The sequence below is a fragment of the Bombus fervidus genome, chromosome 8 (assembly GCF_041682495.2).
Source record: "Bombus fervidus isolate BK054 chromosome 8, iyBomFerv1, whole genome shotgun sequence".
Lineage (NCBI taxonomy): Eukaryota > Metazoa > Arthropoda > Insecta > Hymenoptera > Apidae > Bombus > Bombus fervidus.
The window spans coordinates 7,488,529-7,510,345 of record NC_091524.1 but is presented as its reverse complement, the minus strand read 5'-3'; the positions used below and the strand labels follow the sequence as shown (position 1 = coordinate 7,510,345).

Here is a 21,817-nt window from a genome sequence, read left to right as displayed (position 1 = left end):
GAGGAATAATTACACTAACTGGAGAATTAGATTTCGAAACGCAATCCATGTACACTCTTACCATGTATGCTACGGTATGCGATATTTGAATAAATGCTGTTAACTACTTTCTCGTAGAAAGTTTAAATAACATAGTTCATTTATTAGGATCCCTATACGGAGCAGGGAAAAGATACTAGAAATATTGCAGGCTTAAGCGTTGTTGTGATAGTTCAAGATGTTCAAGACGTTCCTCCAATTTTTACGCTAGCCCCTCCCCTCACAAGGATTAACAATTCTGTACAACCTGTAAGTTGTTCCCATTCTTAACGTGATATTTATGTATCTAATGAAATATATAAATTTTATAAAGTTAGATAAGTAGGAATGAGTTTGTCTATTTTTATCTGTTAGAGCAACTGAAAATTAGATTCACAAGAGAAAGCAAAGAGAATTTCCATTTTTGATGATTTTACAATATATATACGTTTTATTTATATATATTACATTTATTATTATAGTTATTTATATATTACATTTAATTAAACTCATTTAATTCACAAAATTATTAAATTAAAGTTCAATATACTGATTAGAAACGGAGAATATCCAGTCTCAATTAAAATGAATCGAGGGATACCCTCGTTCTTCCTATTTTTATTATTTCTGACTAGTATAATTTTATATTACATCAGAAGTAATATATGTTCAGCGTAAAATTAGCAAACAGGGGTCATAGTATCGAATACGATAACTGGATATTTTTTATTCCGACAATAATAGAAATGGATCGTTCTTATTCTGTTCTAATTCCAATTTTATATTTTAAAGTGATTAATTGGAGAAAACTATTATTAATAAATTTTGAGCAATTAAATGTAGGCCAGAAAAGCTATTTATGATACGATATCTCATATAAGTAAAACAAATGTATACGTTGATTTCAGGGTGATATAATACTACGAGTGCACGCAGAAGACGGAGATAAAGGTGTACCGCGTGAAATCGTGTACGGTCTCGTATCTGAAGGCAACCCCTTTACACCATTTTTTAACATCTCTGAAACAAATGGTAAGAAAATACATCGTGATTTTAAAAAATTTATTTGAAGAATTAAACAATGTTACTATTTTATATTCTTTCTTTTCTTGTTTTTTTATTCTTTCCTTTTCTTTTTTTTTTTTTTTTTTTGCTATAAGGGCATTCAGATAATATTTTTATATAAAGAATCTTTAACACGTAGTTCGCTTCTGAAATACAAAATATTTACTTACCTATGACAGTCAATGGAAAGTATTGAATTATTCGTGGAAATATTATGCACCACCGAATAGATCAAATTTTCTATATAAAAATAAGCTGATTATTTAGAATAGGGCACATCTCATGGATATCGATGAGCTTGAAATATATCGTCAAAGTCAATGTACTGAATGATCTTTTCCTGTAGATATAACTGCTTAATTTTCGAGTTATCAAAACCCAATTGACGATTAAGCTTGGAAACAACTTGTTGTGAAGTTAGGAAGAAAACTTGTTAAGAAGAAAACAACTTGTTACTTGCAGAAGATAGATTTGAAAAAATGTCGTTATACGAGTTTGGACAAATATTTCTAGAAGTTGTTATTAAAATTGTTAAGATCATTATTTTAAACTTTTAACGCAGCTTAAAATTACATAAATTATATAACCATGGCTATCATTCTATCTTGTCAAGAAGTTCTATCACACGGACGATCCACGATCGCGTAAAGTTTTACAATCGGTACTTATGTTGGTCCATAAATTAAACAGAGCGTGGTGAAAATTTGATTACCACGAATATGACCGGCAAACACAATAATTTACAGAGGGTGTAATTACATTTCCTAGCGCTGCCATCAGTAAGCGAATTATTCACAGGTTCACCGACATACACACCATCGAATGACCTGATTTCTCAGGAATAATCCACTCGATGAGTAGGGTTTCAAATTAATTTACCACTACCTCGAACTCCACTTCCCGACATTAAAGCGTGAAGGAATGATTCATACTCTTAGAGGTACAGCTAGCACGGAAAAACAGATTACGTATGCAGTTCTAGCACGGTGAAAAATGAATGAAACCGTGCAGAGCGCACTGGAAGAAATTCCATTACGAGAAGAACACACCGTTGATCAATAAGAGCCAACAGTTTTTCGATTTTCCCATAAAAAGAACTTTTTTCATTTCCATCAACTTCTCGATCGTTAACGATGAAAATGGCACTGTCAGAAGCAAATATTGTAACCAAGGTAAATGACCTTAAGAAATTTGATTGTCTTCTTTATGCGATTCTTGGATGTTAATGCTGTGTCTGACTTTAAGCAGTTCTTCGTCTCTGTTGTTCCAATTTTTCTGTATTCGTGTAGTATACGATCAGTCGTCAGTGTTGCGACTTCTCAGGAAGTGCCATGAAATGGATCTGTTTTATCGAAGGTCTAATAGTGTGTGATTTTGGCGTGGCCATTTTTTAATCAGAAAATTATGGACTTTTCTTTTCTCTTCGCGGTACTGACGTGTAATTCTCTCAATTTCAACTCGATACGAAATACGATAAGCATCGAACAAGCGCATTAGCAGCAATATTTAAAAAATTTCCAAAAGTTTCAATAAGGACTCAGCTACTTCGACTTATAAGTCAGCTCGTGTAGTTTTGTCAAAGAGAAAATGTCGTTTTTACTCGTTCATTGATCAAATCTACGGTTTATGCAGCACGTTTTCCAAAATTAATGCGTTCTATGATAGATCCTTGGAAAAGGGGAGGCTAAGGGCCGTGAAACAACGAAGCAACTTTATACGCTTGTTTCCACATGATTACAAGCTCGCACGAACGTCTTATCTAACGTCTGAGATCGGTGATACCGATTCTTTTCGCGGAACCAAAAACGAGTCAGGCGAGGAAGTGGCCAGACCTCGGTAGAGGTGGTCAGAGGAAAGTCTTGACGGTCTACAACGCGGTATCGATCGTACTTAGGGGTCAGTCTCTGCTTTTCAGGCTGCGATGCTTATCATTTCGTGACACGAAGCATGCGACCTCTTCGTACTCGTATATGTATGTATCGTATGTGTGTGCGTATGTGTGTGTGTATAGACGTAACTACCAGAGAAAACCAGTGAAAAAGAAACAGACAGGGCCAGAAGGAATATAGAAGATAAAAGCGTATTGTACTCTGTAAGTATAAATGAGCGACCGTATCTTTACGCGCTACTGGAATAAATAGACTTGATAAGGAGAATTTTAGCTATTTAATTACATTTTGCGAAATACGTATCCGTTTGTTACGATCTCGGTATATGTCAAATTCGTACATTTATTATAGATATCAGATGATATCTTGAACATAAAATTTGCAAATATATAGTTAAGAGGACTACTTGAAAATTTGGAATACGGTGAATGTACATGTAGATAATGCTGGAGAAGGTATGGCTTACGATGTATAAATTATTATCGTCTCTCATTGTACGTGTATATTCGTATTCATACAAGTATTTTTTTGCTGATTTATATTTGCTATTTTAAGTTATATCAGTTTATAGGAGCTACAGTTTTATTGAAATTTATTTTCAAGCAGGTAACATTATTTTTCCTATATTTAGTTGTATTGTTTTAATAGAATCGTAAATACTTGTATCATTGAATTAATAATTACGCAAATGATTATATCATAGTTGATATTTTAGAAACGAAATTAAGCGAATAACTGTGTAAATGAGAATAAGAGTTATATACGAAATAAAAAGGCAGTGCAATGCAATGTATGTTAATAAGGGCAGTTCATTCGCTAAACTCCATTTCGTGATGTGTTATGGAAAATTTCCATCACTGGACATGCGTGCTCTGTATGTCATACATAAGTAACAGGGATCATTGACCGAAATGTTTTATTCATAATTCCCAATAAAAGTAATTCGATCGTGACATAGCTTATTACTTGGACGTTTACGTATAATACACGCGAATAAAGACTTAAACATAATAGAAGTCAGGTATTAAGTCTTTAACCGTCTTTTCGAGAATGTATTAATTTATACAATGATTCGTCTCACAAACGTATCATTTCAGTTATTTACATTTTATCTTACATATAGATTATATGTAATGAATAACATTCACTTTATAACTCATTGATTAAACCTTCTGTTCATACAAATCGCCCACAACACGAACAATGTTGTACAGTTATTATTCATAATTATTAATTAGTAGATATTCTAATTTTCATTATCCAAAAAGCAAACATCGTTTAAATTTTCATATGTAAACGTTTCCGTAGAGTGAAACATAATCTACTTATATACATGTTTCAAAGCATTTTAGAGGTTTGCACTAATTTATAAATCTTTGATTGATAGGTGAAATTACTCTTGCCAAACCATTGGAGGAACTTACCCAAATTACGCACGTTGGAGCACCCGTTGTACTTACGGTAGTTGCTGAAGAAATAAGAAGAAGCAGAGAAGAACCTCCTGCCCAAGCCACTGTCGTTGACGTTGGCTTTCTTCTTGGGGAGCCGGGAAATAGTCCACCATACTTCGAGAGCGATAAGTTGGTACCTGAGTCGTGAATAATTTCCACTTTAATAACTATGAAATTTACAAATTTTTAAGGACTAAATAAATTACACATAAATTTTATTCTATGGATTTTTACTAACGATTGAAAAAAAGCATATAATCGTTAGAATATTAATTATTATGTACAGGACCAATAACATTAAAAATGATAAATTTAGTTTTAGTTCAGTTTGTGATATCTTTAACTTTTGTTATTATTGAAAACGAGGCAAATAAAGCATGACAATTAAATGTACTATTTCCCAGGTAAATATAATAACATGAAAGCATAATAAGCAAAATAAAAAAGTTTAAGATAGATAAGATTTTTCCTTTTCTGAAATTTGAAATTTATGAAAAACGAGGGAATTTCAAGTATTTCCTGACCACTTTTCAGCCTGTATATTTCTATTAATCCTAAAATTTGTGTTTATAAAATATCTTATTCCTTTGTTATAGTTACGTTGCTACGATAGACGAAAATCCTGAGCCAGGGACTGTGATAAATTTTGGTGAGCAATATTCAGCCAGAGTGAAAGACGAAGATATCGGAAAAGCTGGGGTGTTTGCGTTAAAGTTGGAAAATAACAATAATACGTTTGAAATAAATCCGACGGTTGCAGAACGCAATGCAGACTTTATTATAACCGTTCGAGATAACACATTCATCGATTATGAATTATACAAAGTTTTATCGTTCAAGGCGAGTATAATATATATAGATTGGCCATTACAATATATCTGTATCATAAAGTTTATGGCTATCTCAGAAAATATAATAAATTATAATAAGTTTAATTGTTCAATTGATCAATTCTTCTTGGTTTACTGACATTAATGTGGTTTCATTGAATTCAGATCGTAGCTCAGGAAGTTGGTCCAGCCACAAATCTATCAGCGTCAGTGCCAGCTACAATATTTTTAAGAGATATAAACGATAATCCGCCAATATTTGACGAACAATCATACGAGATAACGTTATCTGAAAACGTAACTGCGGGTTCACGCGTGATTCAGGTAAGCACTTAACTATCTCCCGAAGAAATTTCATGATTTTCATAATTAGATTATTCATATACCACATATAACCGTAGAATATTAATTGCTTTAAAATATACCACGATATCTAAGAGAAACCTTTACTAGCTGTTAAATAATAAAAACTATTATTTTCATTTGATTTGGATCGAAAGAAATTTTTTGGCTCTTTCTTTGTAAACCATTGCATCTATATTTCTTCTTTACACGACGTGATATAATTTTCACGTTTCTCATATATATGTCGTAATGTCCTTGGAAAACGGGGCGTGTAATGAGTCTTGCTGCGAGTTGTCTGTTGTACTTTGTACCTCTGTTAGGTACACGTCCCTCCCGTGACCGTGGCTACGTTCAGTGACCTATTATGTCACTTCGAGCCCAAGCCCACTGTCATAAATCGCGAATAATCATAATTGACTTGACTCATAAACAGCTATTTCTCAGTTTTATTGTCTAAGTACGACTATAATAAAAAGTCTGTACTAAAGTATTGGGGACTTTCCCAAAGATTCCGAAAGAAAGGCCCCGGTGTCCTTTCATCTCCGACATATACAACTATACAAAAATATGTACATTGTTCTGACATAAGTTACAAGGTTGAGAAAGAAATGATTAAATAATATCGAATGTCAAATAAAACGTTATAATATTATATTACATCTCTCAATAGGTACACGCAACTGACAAAGATACAGGTGTTTATGGCAGTATCCGATATACCGGTATAACAGGAGAAGGCAGTCAAGCTTTCACTATGGATTCAGACACCGGATTAATAACTGTCGCTATGGGCTCTTCCTTAGATCGTGAAGTAGCAGCAAGACTTGTATTAACCGTTGAAGCTCGGGATGAAAATGGCAATGGTAACAGTGGCGTTGTTCCTTTAATAATTAATCTGCTTGACGTGAATGATAATGCACCAATATTTGAAAAGGATGTTTACGAGTTTATGTTGAACTCTGATCTAACTAATTTTACATCACCAGCTTTGATAAAGGTATATCGAACAATCTTAACAATTATCTTCTGTGATTATTACGCCTCCTCCATCTTATGATTTTTTTATATAAACCATTGTACTAGAAAATAGCCCAGTAGCCTGGGGATGTTTATGAATTTATGAGAAATTTAAGCAGATATATGTCCAAATGTAACATGGTATTATTATAATATAATAATTGGATTGATAATATTAATTAAATAATTGGATGAATAATTTAATTATAATAATTGGAAAATTTATCCATTTACTATCAGTCTATAGTTGCGTTGATAAAGATAGGAATTTGCATAAACATCCGCAGTGTTATCAAAAGATACAAACAAAGATCTTGCAAGGAAAAAGAGAATGTAACTATTGACAGGCGATCGACGCTGACGCAGAGCCACCCAACAATGTAGTTAGATACGAATTAGTTTATGGAAACTACGGGAAGAAATTCGATTTAAACGAAACGAGTGGTGAATTAATACTTTTGTTGCCGATTACGAAATTCAGACAAAAGAAACAGAGCGCATACGAGAAATTTTCGAAGAGAGCTAAAACGAAATTTGTCAATAGTCAAGAAGAAATACGAAACGATTTCTTAATGGTGACTGGAAATGTGAACGAATCTACGAGGATTAATTTGGGAAATTTAACGAAGGAAATGTCGACGGAAGTTATAAAGAAACGACGAAAACGAGCTGACGACGATGCACTGTACACTCTCACTGCCAGAGCATACGATCTAGGTAAACCGATAGAAAATTATTTGTCCAATGATTTTCCTGCTTACAGTATAAACACAAAATAATGTAATTTGTTATTAGACACAAATAATATAAATTGTTACAGGTGTACCGCATCTTTCAAGTACAACAAAAATTCGGATCCTCAGTGGAATCGCAATGGAAGCACGCATAATGATGTTCGTGGTGCCAGGAGAACAGCCGAACTCAACGAAAACTGCTGAAACTTTAGCCGCTATTACAGGTGGTCGAGTAACTGTGTTAGAAACGCGACCTTATGTTCAACGGAATGACACTGGAAGTACAGGGATTCTTCCTGGAGGAGGGAAAAAGTTAGTGATCTACTGATATTCGGTACATTGATCATTATGATTTATTCACTCGATGAAAAACATTTTTCAACTATGAACCAGTCGATGGTCATTAGATTCTGATATACATTATTAGAGGGATTATTCATTGTAAGATCTTGTAATAAAATCTTATATTTATTTTTTATTTATATACTCATTATAGGATGTTATGGTAAATAATATTGTCGAGGAATAAGGAAAGGCAAATTTTCTTTGATATTCAGTCTTTATGGATTTTTCATTTTACACGTGACATCAACAGTGAAAGAACTTAAACTATACCTTTTCAGGAGTATTATCGTGGCTCGCGTCGAGCAAACGGAACCAGGTACGTCTTTGGTAGATGTAGAAAAGATTCGAGAAGCTTTAGCTGCGAATGGAGTCGGGATCATTGCTGGAAACGCGATTATGAACACGAGTATACATATCGACAATACAAACGTTCCTGTTGATGGAACTCATACAAATGTCAATGATGGTCAAACGACTCTTATTAACAATACTATTGCTACTGTTCCAAGCGAAGAAGTGGTATGTATACGATTCTCAACTTCTAAATTATATAGTGAAAATTGTAAAATAAACCATTTATCTACAATAATTACTTCGTCTTGTTGTTTGTAAGATATTTAAATAATTAGCACTTGAATATCTAGTTTATATAAATTATGACTTTCGTAATTTATTACATTTAGCTATATTAAAAAAAAAATGACGAAAATTTGGATAAACGTTTTAGACGGTGTACAAAGCAGAAAACAAATTATTATTCTGGCTTCTGATAATCCTGGTGTTACTTATACTTTTGGCCATTGCCGCGTTAATTATCTGCTGCATATGTCCTGGATGTCCTTTTTATATGGCACCCAGAAAAAGACGAGTACATTCGTCAGAAACGTTGGTGGTACGATCAGATGGAAGACCAAAACGACATCTTCATCGGCAGCCTGCGGTAGCTACCGAAGGTAATCTATTTTTAAATCACTATGTGTATCTTTAATACATATGATAATATAATAAATAATACTAATGATAATAATATAATTAATAACCCGATATATTGCTGATTATAAGTATTAGAACATCTGCTATATCTTATGTCATTCATATTATACGTCGTATAATGTAAAAAACCTATAATTTGTTTTAACCATAGAATTATTTAATTTTTTTTAAGCTTAACGTAAAGCTTAAAAACTAAAACGACTTGATAATAACGCGAAAAGTTACTTTAAATAACATGTGATATTTTTCGTATTATGGTTTTATATTTGCTATATTATAGCAATATACTTTTATATTACTGTCATATTAAACAAATATTATGCTGTTATTTATATGAACTTTCATCGTATCTCAGTATCGTGGAATGGAAGGAAACAGGCATGGAGTGCTGATCCAACAAGAAGAAATTGGCAATTCAATAGAAGAAACGTAAAGAATTGTTCGCTTCCTGGCGACGTTGCTTACATTTCTGGGCAACCAAACGACGTTCAAATGAACCTTGAGGCTCAAAGATTAAGAGATGGACATTCTTACGATCACTCGAGGAAGAGCAGAATAAATGAACAAGAAAGAATGTACATGGAGGATGTGGAGGATCAAAAGGCAAGAGGTTATCGTACTGCAGAATTGGACTCTTTACAACGACACGAGATGGAAAGAGGTTCCGATCTGCAACATCAAGCTTATAGGCAAAGGTAGGTAAGCTGTCACCTCACGTTCACTCATACGTCCTGTTTTATTTTTATACGGAACGAAATGGAAGAAAATGAAACTCTAAATTTATACGAAATGAAATGAAATAATACAGCAGAGAGGCTCGTTTTTCTTTTTCAAAGTCACGATGTCGTTGTGTAGTTTTTTGAGGCTTGAAATCATCGTTGAACTAAATTATTTTTCTTGTAAAAAAATGTAACTTCAAAAATGTAGGATTAAGTTTATATTGATTAAAATCAGATTAAGTTGAACGTTATTCGCCACTTTTCTTTATTATGATTATCGCCACTATTCTCTGTTGTACTTATATATAATTATAATCATTAATTACAATCATAATACTCGCACTCTGTTTCAACTAGAACCAACCTAACTAGAATTTAGAACAGCTCGCGTAATATCGTCAATCGCCTTAATAAAATCACTAGTAACATCATTGATCGTTGCTTTTATAAATGTGTGGCCGAATTAAAATTCGATCGAAACTCCATAGATTCGTGGAAGCCGACATGAACGAAGAACCAACTGTCAGAGAGCAACATTTCTATCGCGAAGGAAACGCTGAAGTCTTACGGCTAGTGACACGAGGACAAGTGGAAGATACGACAAGCCATCTTCACCAACCTCATCATCACCGCCCAACAACCTTGATCGTAGATGGCAAGGATATAATTCTGCAAAGATTCATAGAAGACCAGAAGTCGAGGCACGAGTTGTCGATGCAGGACATCGAAGCAGCTCGTAGCATGGAATCGCATCAACGATCGAAAGAAGTATGTCAGCAACAACAGCCAGAGATAATCCTGATACCGGACAGGTTGGATCTCGGTCATAGGCAGCACATCGAAGAAATAGGACCTAACGTGCAGAGGCTAGTGATCGATCACGGTGACTATGGTTCGCAAAAGATAGACAAAGAATCTCTAAGGGAATCTCAGATGAGAGAAACTATGAGGCAAGAGAAGCAAGAGGCTGTTGCAAGTGGTGCTCCAATTGCTGACAGACCGTCGGTCGTTACCACAGATCACATTCAAGCAAATAGCAGCCAGTATCCGTTTCACGACTTGGAGCTAGCAAGACAAAACGCGCTATTGACTCGGTTACTACTCGAAAAAGAAAATCGTCGTGCAGGAGCCGGTGGAGTGGACTCCACAAGTTACTTAGAAACGCAAAGCCTCCCCGGACAAGTAGCGATCGCTACTCAAACTGACAGAACAGCGGCCACTCAAACGGAACGTCAGGTGAAAAGTAGAAGCGACAACGACGAATCCGACGAGGAATCAAGACACAGGAAAAAATTGAAGTCTAGGAAGAAGTACGGCGATGGAGATTGGAAAAGGTCTAGAACTCTATGGATGAAGTCGCCGATCGAAGAAGAAGTGAGTCCTTGTTTCGATAAACGATTGAGCATTCTGAGGAAAAAGGTGAGGGAGGTGAAAGAAGGCAGGAAGATTTCTCTGGAGCCGGATGTACTGAGGGAAATCTCGGATTCTTTGGATGGAAACGGAAGTTCGTACAAAGGCGAAGACGACGAAACGATGCGGAGTTATCAAAAAACCGAACGCACGAGTATCAGTTATAAGATTCTGAACGAGAAGGAGACTGGCTCGCAATCTTCCGAGGAGATACGTAAGGAGAGGCACGAGAAAAGTTGCGAGGACGTGACTGACGATCAAAAGATGAACGTCACCGAGTCCACTTCCTCGCCAGAAATAAAAGTTCAACGCGAAAAGTACGTCCGCGAGAAGGCAGACGGCAGAAGTCCGAAAAAGGAGGGAAAATCGAAGACGCAGAAAAAGTCAGATAGCGTGATAAAGCCGAGTTTCAGGATTCTTGAGAAAGAGTTTACAATGCTAACGAAGAGGCTGAGCAAACTGGGTGACAAAAAATTTCAGAAAAGCACTGGCAGCGACAGCACGAGCCAGGAGAAGTCAGATTCGTTTGCGAAAGAGCCGAAAAAGGACTTGGATCAGAAAAGCGCGAAAAAGATGGATTCCTCGAGTTCTCAGAAACAAACAGCTGAATGTACCGCGAGCTCGTTAAAGGCCGAACAGAAAGGAAAACAGAAGAAGGAGTCAGCCATAGCTAAAACGAAACAAAAGCTAAAATATCAACAGAGTCAAGTGATGAGCACGGGAAGTTCCGAGTTCGACGATGCTCTTGACAAACCAAAGAAATTTTGCGGAACTCGTCACGAAAGCGTAAAACAGAAGCAACCAATTAGCACTCAAGGTCATGCGAAAGTGAAACGTCAAACGCAAATGGAGCGACGAGAACCTAAAAAGCAAATGTCCGAATTTCGAGACGAAGAAGTTGAGAAGCGAAAAGAAGGTCCCTCGAAGGAAACACCAAAGGCTGAATTAAAGTTTGACAGGATTGGGAAAATGATGACGAAAACACCGAAACTGGGTACTATATCTCGTAAACAGAACATCGCTGAAGAAACCAGCACCAGTACAGAAGAACAAAGAGGAGGAAGAGATGCGTTTACTCCAAGAGATTTCGAAAAGAAAAGCAGTACAGATTTTTCAGAAGGAGATTCAAATGGCGTACAGCAACGCGTGGTAGAAAGGTTTCCAAAGAAAATAATTGAAAAATTTAGCGACGACTTCGTTGAAGAACCGAAGAAAGAAATCGTGGAACAACAAGTAACAATTCCTATGGGAGAAGAGCGGGATACAACGAACGTAGAAAAACACAAGATTGTTATAGAGAAAGAATTATGTATTCCTGACACAATACAGGTGTCAAAAAATGGGTTGAAGTGGATTCGAGATACAGTTGAAGAACCTGTGCAATCTGAAGAACATATAAGTGCAAAGAAATCGATCGATGATTCTACGGCTCATGCTAAAGAAGAATTGATTACAGGTTTTACGGCTATTGATATGATGGCTGAGACTAAGAAAGAAAAGCTCAGTGAAACTACCGTACGAGATCGACAAACTGATAAAACTTCGTCTGAAAAAGAACCTACGGAGAATATAAAATATAGCGATACAGCTGAAGAAAAAGAAAGTACGCAGACAGATAAATTAACGAGCGAAGCTGAAAAAGACATAGCTGAACGTATAAAGGATAAATTAGAAGATTATAAGGAAGAAGATAAATCATTAGACGAGTCCAAAGAGCAAATTGAAATGAAACCAGTGCGCGAATTAGAAGAGCGGAAACAAGACGATAAAGAAGATGATAAGTACGAGTATTTGGAGCAGAAAATGAAAAAGCTATCAAAAGATGTTGGGGAAGAGAGTGTGGCTTTAAAAGAGCTTAAAAGAGCTTTAGAAGTCAAAGTTGATACTCTTAAAGAAGAAAAACATAATGATAAAATAGGTACAGTGCAAAAGATCGAAGAACCAGTTGAGAAATATATAAAAACTGAAATGCCAAGTAATGAACAGGACAGTGTGAGACAAGATGTGGCAGGTGAATCAAAAATACGTGGGGAAGAAGATAAAACAGATAAAACTAATGGAGAAGAGCAAAAATCAGTAAAACATGTAGATGGTTCAAAATTAGATCACGTTACTATCGAAGAGAAGGAAGGTTCAATACAAGCAACATCTAGTGACCAGGAGAAAAGAATGATCGACTCAGACACAATTGAAGTTCCCCGTGAAAAAGAAACTACGTCAATGATTGAAACTTACGATCGAAAGGCTGAAGAAAATGTTTTTTTAGATGAACAAGAAAAGTACGACGAAGACGTTACAAGAATTAAACCTGTTGATCAAATTGTAGAAAGTACTTTCGTAGATGAAGATAAAAAAGGCATTAGTGATAAAAACGAAGTCATGGTGGAAGCTACAACTGAAGATGACAAAGCTGTTGAAAAGGCAAGTGAGGATTATAAAATTACTGAAAAAGTAACTGAGGATCAAAAATTTGATAAGAAAATAATGGATGATCGTAACATTTTTCCAGAAGCAACTATGGATCAAGGAGTTGGTAGAGAAATAAATAAGGATCAGAAAATTGATGAACAAGCAAGGGAAATTGATCAAATTACTCGAGAAGAAACTTTTGGGGATCCCAAAATTATCGAAGAAGCAACGAAAGATCAAAAAATGGATAAAGAAATAACTGAGGGTCAGAAAGTTGATAAAGAAATCACTAAGTATACAAAAATGGATACAGGAACGAAAGAGGATGATAAAATTCTTGATAAGACACCAGCGGACCATAAAATTATTGGAGTCACTGGAGACAAAAAAACTTCTAAAGAAACAACTGAGCTTGAAATTGCTGAAACAGTAATTCCAGGTGATAGAATTGTTAAAGAAACAACTGAAGATCAGAAAATTGATGAAAAAGCGGCAGAGGGGTATAAAATTTCCAAAGATGCTACTGTGGACAAAGCAATGACTAAATCGACAACTACAGATTATAAAATTGGTAAAGAAACAAAGGACGATGATGATATTGCTGGAAAACCAACTGCAGATCAGAAAATTGGTAAAGAAACAAAGGGCGATGATGATATTGCTGGAAAACCAACTGCAGATCAGAAAATTGATAAAGAAACAAAGGACGATGATGATATTGCTGGAAAACCAACTGCAGATCAGAAAATTGGTAAAAAAACAAAGGACGATGATGACATTGCTGGAAAACCAACTGCAGGTCAGAAAATTGGCAAAGAAACAAAGGACGCTGATGATATTGCTGGAAAACCAACTGCAGATCAGAAAATTGGTAAAGAAACAAAGGACGATGATGACATTGCTGGAAAACCAACTGCAGGTCAGAAAATTGGCAAAGAAACAAAGGACGATGATGATATTGCTGGAAAACCAACTGCAGATCAGAAAATTGATAAAGAAACAATGGAGGATGATAACATTGCTGGAAAACCAACTGCAGATCAGAAAATTGGTAAAGAAACAAAGGACGATGATGACATTGCTGGAAAACTAACTGCAGGTCAGAAAATTGGCAAAGAAACAAAGGACGATGATGACATTGCTGGAAAACCAACTGCAGATCAGAAAATTGATAAAGAAACAATGGAGGATGATAACATTGCTGGAAAACCAACTGCAGATCAGAAAATTGATAAAGAAACAATGGAGGATGATAACATTGCTGGAAAACCAACTGCAGATCAGAAAATTGGTAAAGAAACAAAGGACGATGATGACATTGCTGGAAAACTAACTGCAGGTCAGAAAATTGGCAAAGAACCAAAGGACGATGATGATATTGCTGGAAAACCAACTGCAGATCAGAAAATTGATAAAGAAACAAAGGACGATGATGACATTGCTGGAAAACCAATTGCAGATCAGAAAATTGGTAAAGAAACAAAGGACGATGATGACATTGCTGGAAAACCAACTGCAGATCAGAAAATTGGTAAAGAAACAAAGGACGATGATGATATTGCTGGAAAACCAACTGCAGATCAGAAAATTGGTAAAGAAACAAAGGACGATGTTGACATTGCTGGAGAACCAATTGCAGATCAGAAAATTATAGAAACAATTGAGAAACAAGACACTGTTAAAGAAGAAACTAAACATTATAAAACTGTTGAAAAACCAACCGAGGACTTAAAAATTACTGAACCAGAAGCTACATATCATAAAATGGTTCAAAAGACAAGTGAGGATCACACAAGTGTTGGCGATCTCGGAATTTTAACAGAAACTATCGTTGATTTCATTGGTAAAGAGAAAACAATCTCCGATGAGGAGAAGAAAATTTCAATGGAAATCGATAAGGACAAAGTTAGTAAAAAAGAAGCTGTTTTTTTAGATAAAGAAAAGGTGCCTGGTGAGCAAGCAGGTATTACAGATCTTAAATCGGATGATCAGCAAATAGACAAAGAGATTGTTCTAAATGGAAAAGAAGAAGCCGTAGATATTACGTCTGATAATGATAATGAAAAGAGAAAAAGTAGTTCCCCCACGAAAAAGGAAACTTCCACAAAAAAAGAAGTTACGAAAAAAACAGTTGCTAGCGACGATCACAAAATTAGTGAGAGAGATGTTCCTATTGACACGAAGAAGGAAACACGTATTGAAGAAGAAAAAGAAATTGTAAAAAGCGAAGAAACCAAAGAGCAAGTAAGTATTATCGACGATAAAGAAAAGGAAAAATATCACGATAAAGAAGAAAAAATAACTACAGAGATTGCAAAAATTGATGACCATCCGATCGAAGAAAAAGAAATTAATAAAGGAATGCAAAAAATAGATGATTCCAAAACTACTGAGAAAGAGAGTACAGAAACAGAAGAAATTGATGACAGTCAAATTCCTGTCGAGGGAATTGTTCCAGAAACTTCAGAAATTAAACAGCAAATTACAATTGAAAAAGAGGATGATACATCAACGATTCAAGATTATCAGATCGATAAAGAAGTTATTCCCATGAAAATACCTGATGACACCACTGAAGAAAAAGATGACTCGTCAAAAAAATCAACCACTGAGAAAGAAGATAGTGAAACAACAAAGGATTCAACGGAAATGCCTACTTCGATCGATAGTGATATGAAAAAAGAAAGTCCAATGGAGACATCAGCTGTTGATGATCACATTGATAAAACAGATGGTGTCTTCGATACATTAACGAATGGCAAAGGATCGATAATTCCGAGTACTGAAAAAGAAATTGCAACTATCGAACAATCATCTACAAACGATAGAATTATGGAGAAAGAAGTAGCTTCGTTATCTTTCGACAACAGAGAAGAGAAAGAAAAGAATGGAGTCCAAATTTCGAATATTAATAAATCTCCGACTCCTCGAATAGATGGCGAGTCCGGGGCACTTGTGGAACCACCAGTAGACGATAAACAAACGAAAGAAGACGCGGGGAAAGATAAAATTATTGATCTCTCGGATGATGACAAAATAATATCAACTTCAAAGGATGCGGCAAAAAAGGTTGAGCAAATTAATGTTCTTGAAAAAGCAAAGGAAGAAGAATCCGACGAAAAGATAAAAATCGATGACTCCACGAGAGATGAAGCGACAAAAGTGGCAGAAGAACCTGTCGAAAAATCAGAAATTGGTAAACCTTTAAAGGACGAGCCAGCATCACCGGCGAAAGAAAGTCAAGACACCGCCGAGAAGTTATTTGAAAAAACGCACGAAGTGAGCAAGGAAGCCGAGAAACTTTCGGATAATGAAACAGCAGATAGCAAACTAGCACGAACTACCGAGAAGGTGGAGCAGTTGCACGAACCATCAGGTAAAGTGAGCAGTAGTTTTCAGGAAATCGAATTGGTTGAAACTTCCCCGCAGATGTACGAGACGACAGAGAAAGAAAAGTTTGCGTTTGATTCCACTATACGGAAAGCTTCAACAGATTCCGGGAAAATATCCGAATCCGAAGAGCAGTTGAAGTCAGAGAGCGAGCAAACTGAATTACAGGAAGTAGAACAATTTGTTGAGGAACAAACTTTTACCGCGGAGGAAGCCGACATTCAGAGGGAGGCATTTCCGGAGGAACAGTCAAATATGGGATTTAATGTACCTACGATTGTCCCCAATGGCGAATCAGATAAGCAAGATCTAACGAAGCCGAAAATGGATAAAACTTTGCCTCTAGAGGAAGATATAGGACAAGAAGAGAGGCAGGAAATACCTGTTGAGGGAAAATTTATAGACGTAAGCCTTCCACTTTTTACAAGCATAATAGATACGGTGGTTGATTCTGAAGATAGTGATTCATCGAGTGATATTTCCAGGAAGACAACGTTAACTACCAGACCGTATCAGACACCACGACATCGCGCTCCACAACTTTCTGAGAAAGAAATTAGTCAAAAGGAGGAGGCAACTGAACTACAGGACATGGAAGATGAAGAACGAGTGACGATATCGATCGAAGAGATAGTAGATGAGGACGTAGAATCTTCGAAAGAAGACAAAATGTTCGTGGAGTTTGAAGATACAAGCGAAGCAGAAGAAGATAAAGAAACTGTATCAAGGGAAAGGACTATGGATATACAACCGCATTTTAGTCCAAAGAAAATAATCACAGCGACTGACAGAGAAGATATGAAGAAAGACGAGCAAGCAGAATCTGGACGCAGTTTAGAACAGGATAAAGAATCCTCGATTAGTACAAAATTAGAATCTGGAACGAAGGAGTTTGATACGAAGGCTGACAGACAAGATAAAGCTCGTGACAAAGAATGTTCGACTAGTACGAAACAAGTAAAGGATACGAAAATAGATTCTGGAACGAGAGGCTACGATAGAAAGCCTGATAGACAAGATAAGGTTCGTGAGAAAGAATCGTCGGCTAGTACACAACGTGTAAAAGATACAGAACTAGAACACGAAATGAAAGACGACGATAAAAAGGTTGATAAACCAGATGAACCGTCATTAATTTCTAAACTTGCAAAAACCGAGACCTTTAAAGTTACCGATAGAAGAATGAAAGAGCTGGAAAAGAAAAGAGTAATTCCAAGAAGGAAGAAAAAAAGTTCTTCCGAGGAATCGTCGGAGGAAAAGGCAACTCATTTTCACGATGTAACGAGTCACGGTGGGTATCGGACACGTAGAAAGCTCCCGGAAGAACAACTGAAGCAAAAAGATAGCGATCAAACGAAACAATCAAGGAAACGAGATGAGGAGTCACGGCGAAAGCAATCTCTGTCGAAATTGAAAGCCGAAAAGGACAAGAAATCATCCAGTAGCAGCGAGAAATATCCAACTCCGCCGAAAACAGGAGAAATCGATACGAGTAAGACACGACCGAAATACATGGCCTGGTACAAAAAGAATCGAGAAGAAATGGAAAAGAAACGAGCCGAATTAATGGCTACGGACGACGAGGAGCAACTTCCTCGATGGTTACGAAGGAGTATGAAAAATCAAAAAACTGAGAAGGAAGGTAAAAAGTTATCGAGCCATAAAACTGCTGACACAACTCCACGAACGAGACGCAAAGTGAAACCTTTGGTAAACGTCGAGTCTGAACAATTGAAAGCTATCGTTCGTCAAGGAAGAAAATTAAGGAGAGCCGAAGGAGGAAAAAACGAAGATCCACCGGTTCAAATATTCGCGGCAACGCCACCCTCGACATCGGAAGATCCTAAATATCATTTGCTACAACATTCTGAATACAAATACGAAAAGATATCTGCGCCATTTTACCTTCATCCTCCACCTGCTCCTCATCCCTCGCCGCAATTGTCACCAGAACGTTTTGATATTCCACCTACGATGGAACAAGGGTGTACCGGTGAAGATTTCGATTCTGGAATAGCAATATCGTTACAGGGTGGTAACAGGTTGCGACACCAACAATTATTAGAAAAGAAAAGTGTATTTGATATCGCTTACAGCGAAGCTGCCCCTTCTCAACTTCGTTCTGACAGTACTACACCTCCGTCTTAAATTAGTAATAATTTGAGAGTCTTTTGTCTTTGTAGAAAACTATCCTACTCTGTCGTTTAACGATTTTTAAGATATTTATTCAGGACGGATACATTGTTAAACATTTTTGAATATTTTACGCGACAATTAACTTTATACAATTAATGAGTTGTTACAGTTTAACAAGTGTACAGGATAAGATGAGGACAGATTTAAATCTATTACTATCAAGCTCTTAAATGTTATGAATTCTAAAAGAAAAAGGAAAAAGACACAAATTAAACTAAAAATGACTAAATTACGCACAAAAAATGCAGGGTTAATTATAACATAAAGTAGATTTGAAAAATTGTCACGTTTTAGAATTTACACTTTGATAGAGAATAACATGAAACGAATATGAAATTAGAAAATGCATTTAATCATAAAATTTGAAAAAGCGTTCAATTTCGATCGAGAGTGATAAGTATCTATACATAGTATTTACTATGAAAATAACATTGAAAGGAATCTGATAGAGTTTAATACATTTTACGTATGTATATGTACAAATTTTATCAATATTCATTATGAAATAAAAATATTTAATAATATAAGTAATTTTATCTAAAAGAAATCTATAAAATCTAACATAAAGAAGCAAACAGAACTATTCGCTAAACATTCTAAAATATATTGTATAGTGTTCACAACGTTTATATAATATAATAGGTCTCTAAATTATAATAATATAGTTTATTTTATTTTTAAATTTTACATTATAACACTTTTCAAATTAATAATTTTAAAGCATAAATACCTTAATATCATTTTATAGAAAGTGGTAAAATGGCAAAATTGTCTCACTAATGCCTATCAAAGCATAAGATGGAATTTTAAGAAAAGGTATGTCTATGCTTCTCAGAATGTTTAAATATCAATAGTAACATTTACATAATTCTGTCTTATAATAGATTTTTGCGTCTGTTTTAAGTATGTCGCTAGTCTCAATTTTGTAAGATACCCTATATTATTACGTTAAATATGTCAGAAACCATTATACATATTCTTATTCTTTTATTGTTTAATGAATATTAATAGCATTCTATAAAATCAATAGCACGTGCTTCTATCTAGTACAAACTAAGTTGCTTTATGCGAAAGCTGAGTTTTTATAACTCATGAAGGTAATTTATGAAGCTAGGCAATTGTTACAACCAATCTCGTTAATTCTAATTGATTACACGACGAGCTGATTGATTATATTGAATGGATTACATAGTGACTAATTATGGTCATAAAACCACTTATAGTACTCGTACGATTTATTGTTCATTCTCATTTATCTATTGAATTAATTTTAAAGAAAGCTGTACAAATTCTTAAAATTTACTAAAAACTGTACAAAACAACACTACATTACTCGCATTACTCTATCAGATTCCTGTTTTTTCAAAGAAATTACTTCTTTATAACTGGTTTTTTCAAAATGAATACTACTTTAAAGAACAATTTTGTTAACGTTATCGTCGTCCGAAGAAAAAAGATATACTGTTTCGATGACCAATTTTAGATTATAACTATTATTCCAATATTACGATGTTTATAATTATCTTGTAAATACATATACATATATATAGTCCTATGTGTTATTTCATTCGTATGTTCAATTTAACATACGAGATCCTTCGGAAAAATCCAACTTTATGAAAAATGACTTATTTTGTAGATTGCGAAAAAGGTAAGTTGGAACTTATAGATAGATAACTTCATTATCCTACCTTTCGACCTTGAAGATTATTTTCATTATCATCATTAATATACATAATGTGTTCCGTCTAATACATAATACTAAATTCAACGTTTCTATGCTATTTCTTCATCGCAATACTTCTCGTCGCCTTCTTACGTTATTACAATTATAAAAAAAGATCTTACGCCTCGTTGTCAATTTATATAACATTCCATAAATGAAATATCACTGATAATTATATTTGTGACAACAGCTGTACAGAAACGAACTTCTACCGTTCCTGTTATTCTGTTACAAAAATATCCTTGGTTCCGACTTTACCAGCTCTGATATGTTTTGCCGACCAGTCCTTATCTGCGTTCGATGCACTTGATATCTCTCGCCTGTGCTGATACGAGCAGCTTATCATTATTCGCCGGATAAAGAGTTTATCATTATCGGTTAAATACAAACATGTCGACGTAAGAATATTTTTATCTTCGATAGAATTAATTATAACCGAACTTATCTTCAAATTTGTGCATATGTAACATACACTGCATATACTTAATATGTATAATAAAATTATAATTGTACTGTAATTATAATGGTACACATATATTATAACTGACTACCTGCGAACCTACCTTTCATGTTTTCCGTTAAATTAAATAAAATAACTTAAATAACATATTTTTCAAAATAAGCTTGGTAATATACTTTTTATAGATCAACGAGTGTTTCAGCAGCTGCTGAAGAAAGATCTACGTGATCGACCGTGATGGTGTAGCCTGTGAGTGACGACATCGCTAACATACGAGACAAAGTACTTCTCCGAACTGACGTAGTAGCGAAGGCTGACGTATTAGAACTTTTGTGACGTATTTTTAGTAAGAACGTGATGTCATAGATGCAACTAACCTACCGTAATCAAGAATATAATGGTGCATCAAACATAACCGGAGACTGGTAAATTTTAGGATTGGGAAAGTAGAAACAACGCGTTGGTCGATCAAGCTGCAATCGCCGCTGTACAAAAAACATACGACAAATTTTATCGAACAATTATTCTATTAATTAAATAAACTCTGATTGGTGTGGTCGTTGAAAAGTTTCATTTTAAATTATTAAATATGTTATTATTTACATTTATTTATTTATTTAATGCGTGTAATATTTCTAATGAATATTTTACCGCTTATATAATAAGAACACGCTTGTAGATATTTGTAATGAAAGATTTATACATAATAATATATTTGAGATTGCTGTAATTACATATTTGAAGATATCTTAACTTCTATTTACAAATTAACAAAATAGTTCGTTTTTGAACATAATTTAAATAATCGTTTCATTAACTA

At 35.0% G+C, this 21,817-nt stretch overlaps 1 protein-coding gene across 1 annotated transcript; it reads left to right on the top strand.

Annotated features, from left to right (window-relative positions):
- Positions 1-156: 156 nt before the first annotated feature.
- On the top strand, positions 157-20,476 carry Cad88c (cadherin 88C; the record flags this gene model as incomplete). The annotated part of the gene is made up of 12 exons (XM_072008226.1): positions 157-288; positions 927-1,050; positions 4,360-4,552; positions 5,020-5,263; positions 5,419-5,577; positions 6,269-6,595; positions 6,963-7,332; positions 7,436-7,661; positions 7,973-8,213; positions 8,422-8,647; positions 9,043-9,382; positions 9,895-20,476. Coding segments are annotated over 12 exons (11,451 nt in total), but the record flags the coding sequence as incomplete, so codon positions are not given.
- Between the last annotated feature and the right edge of the window lie 1,341 nt (positions 20,477-21,817).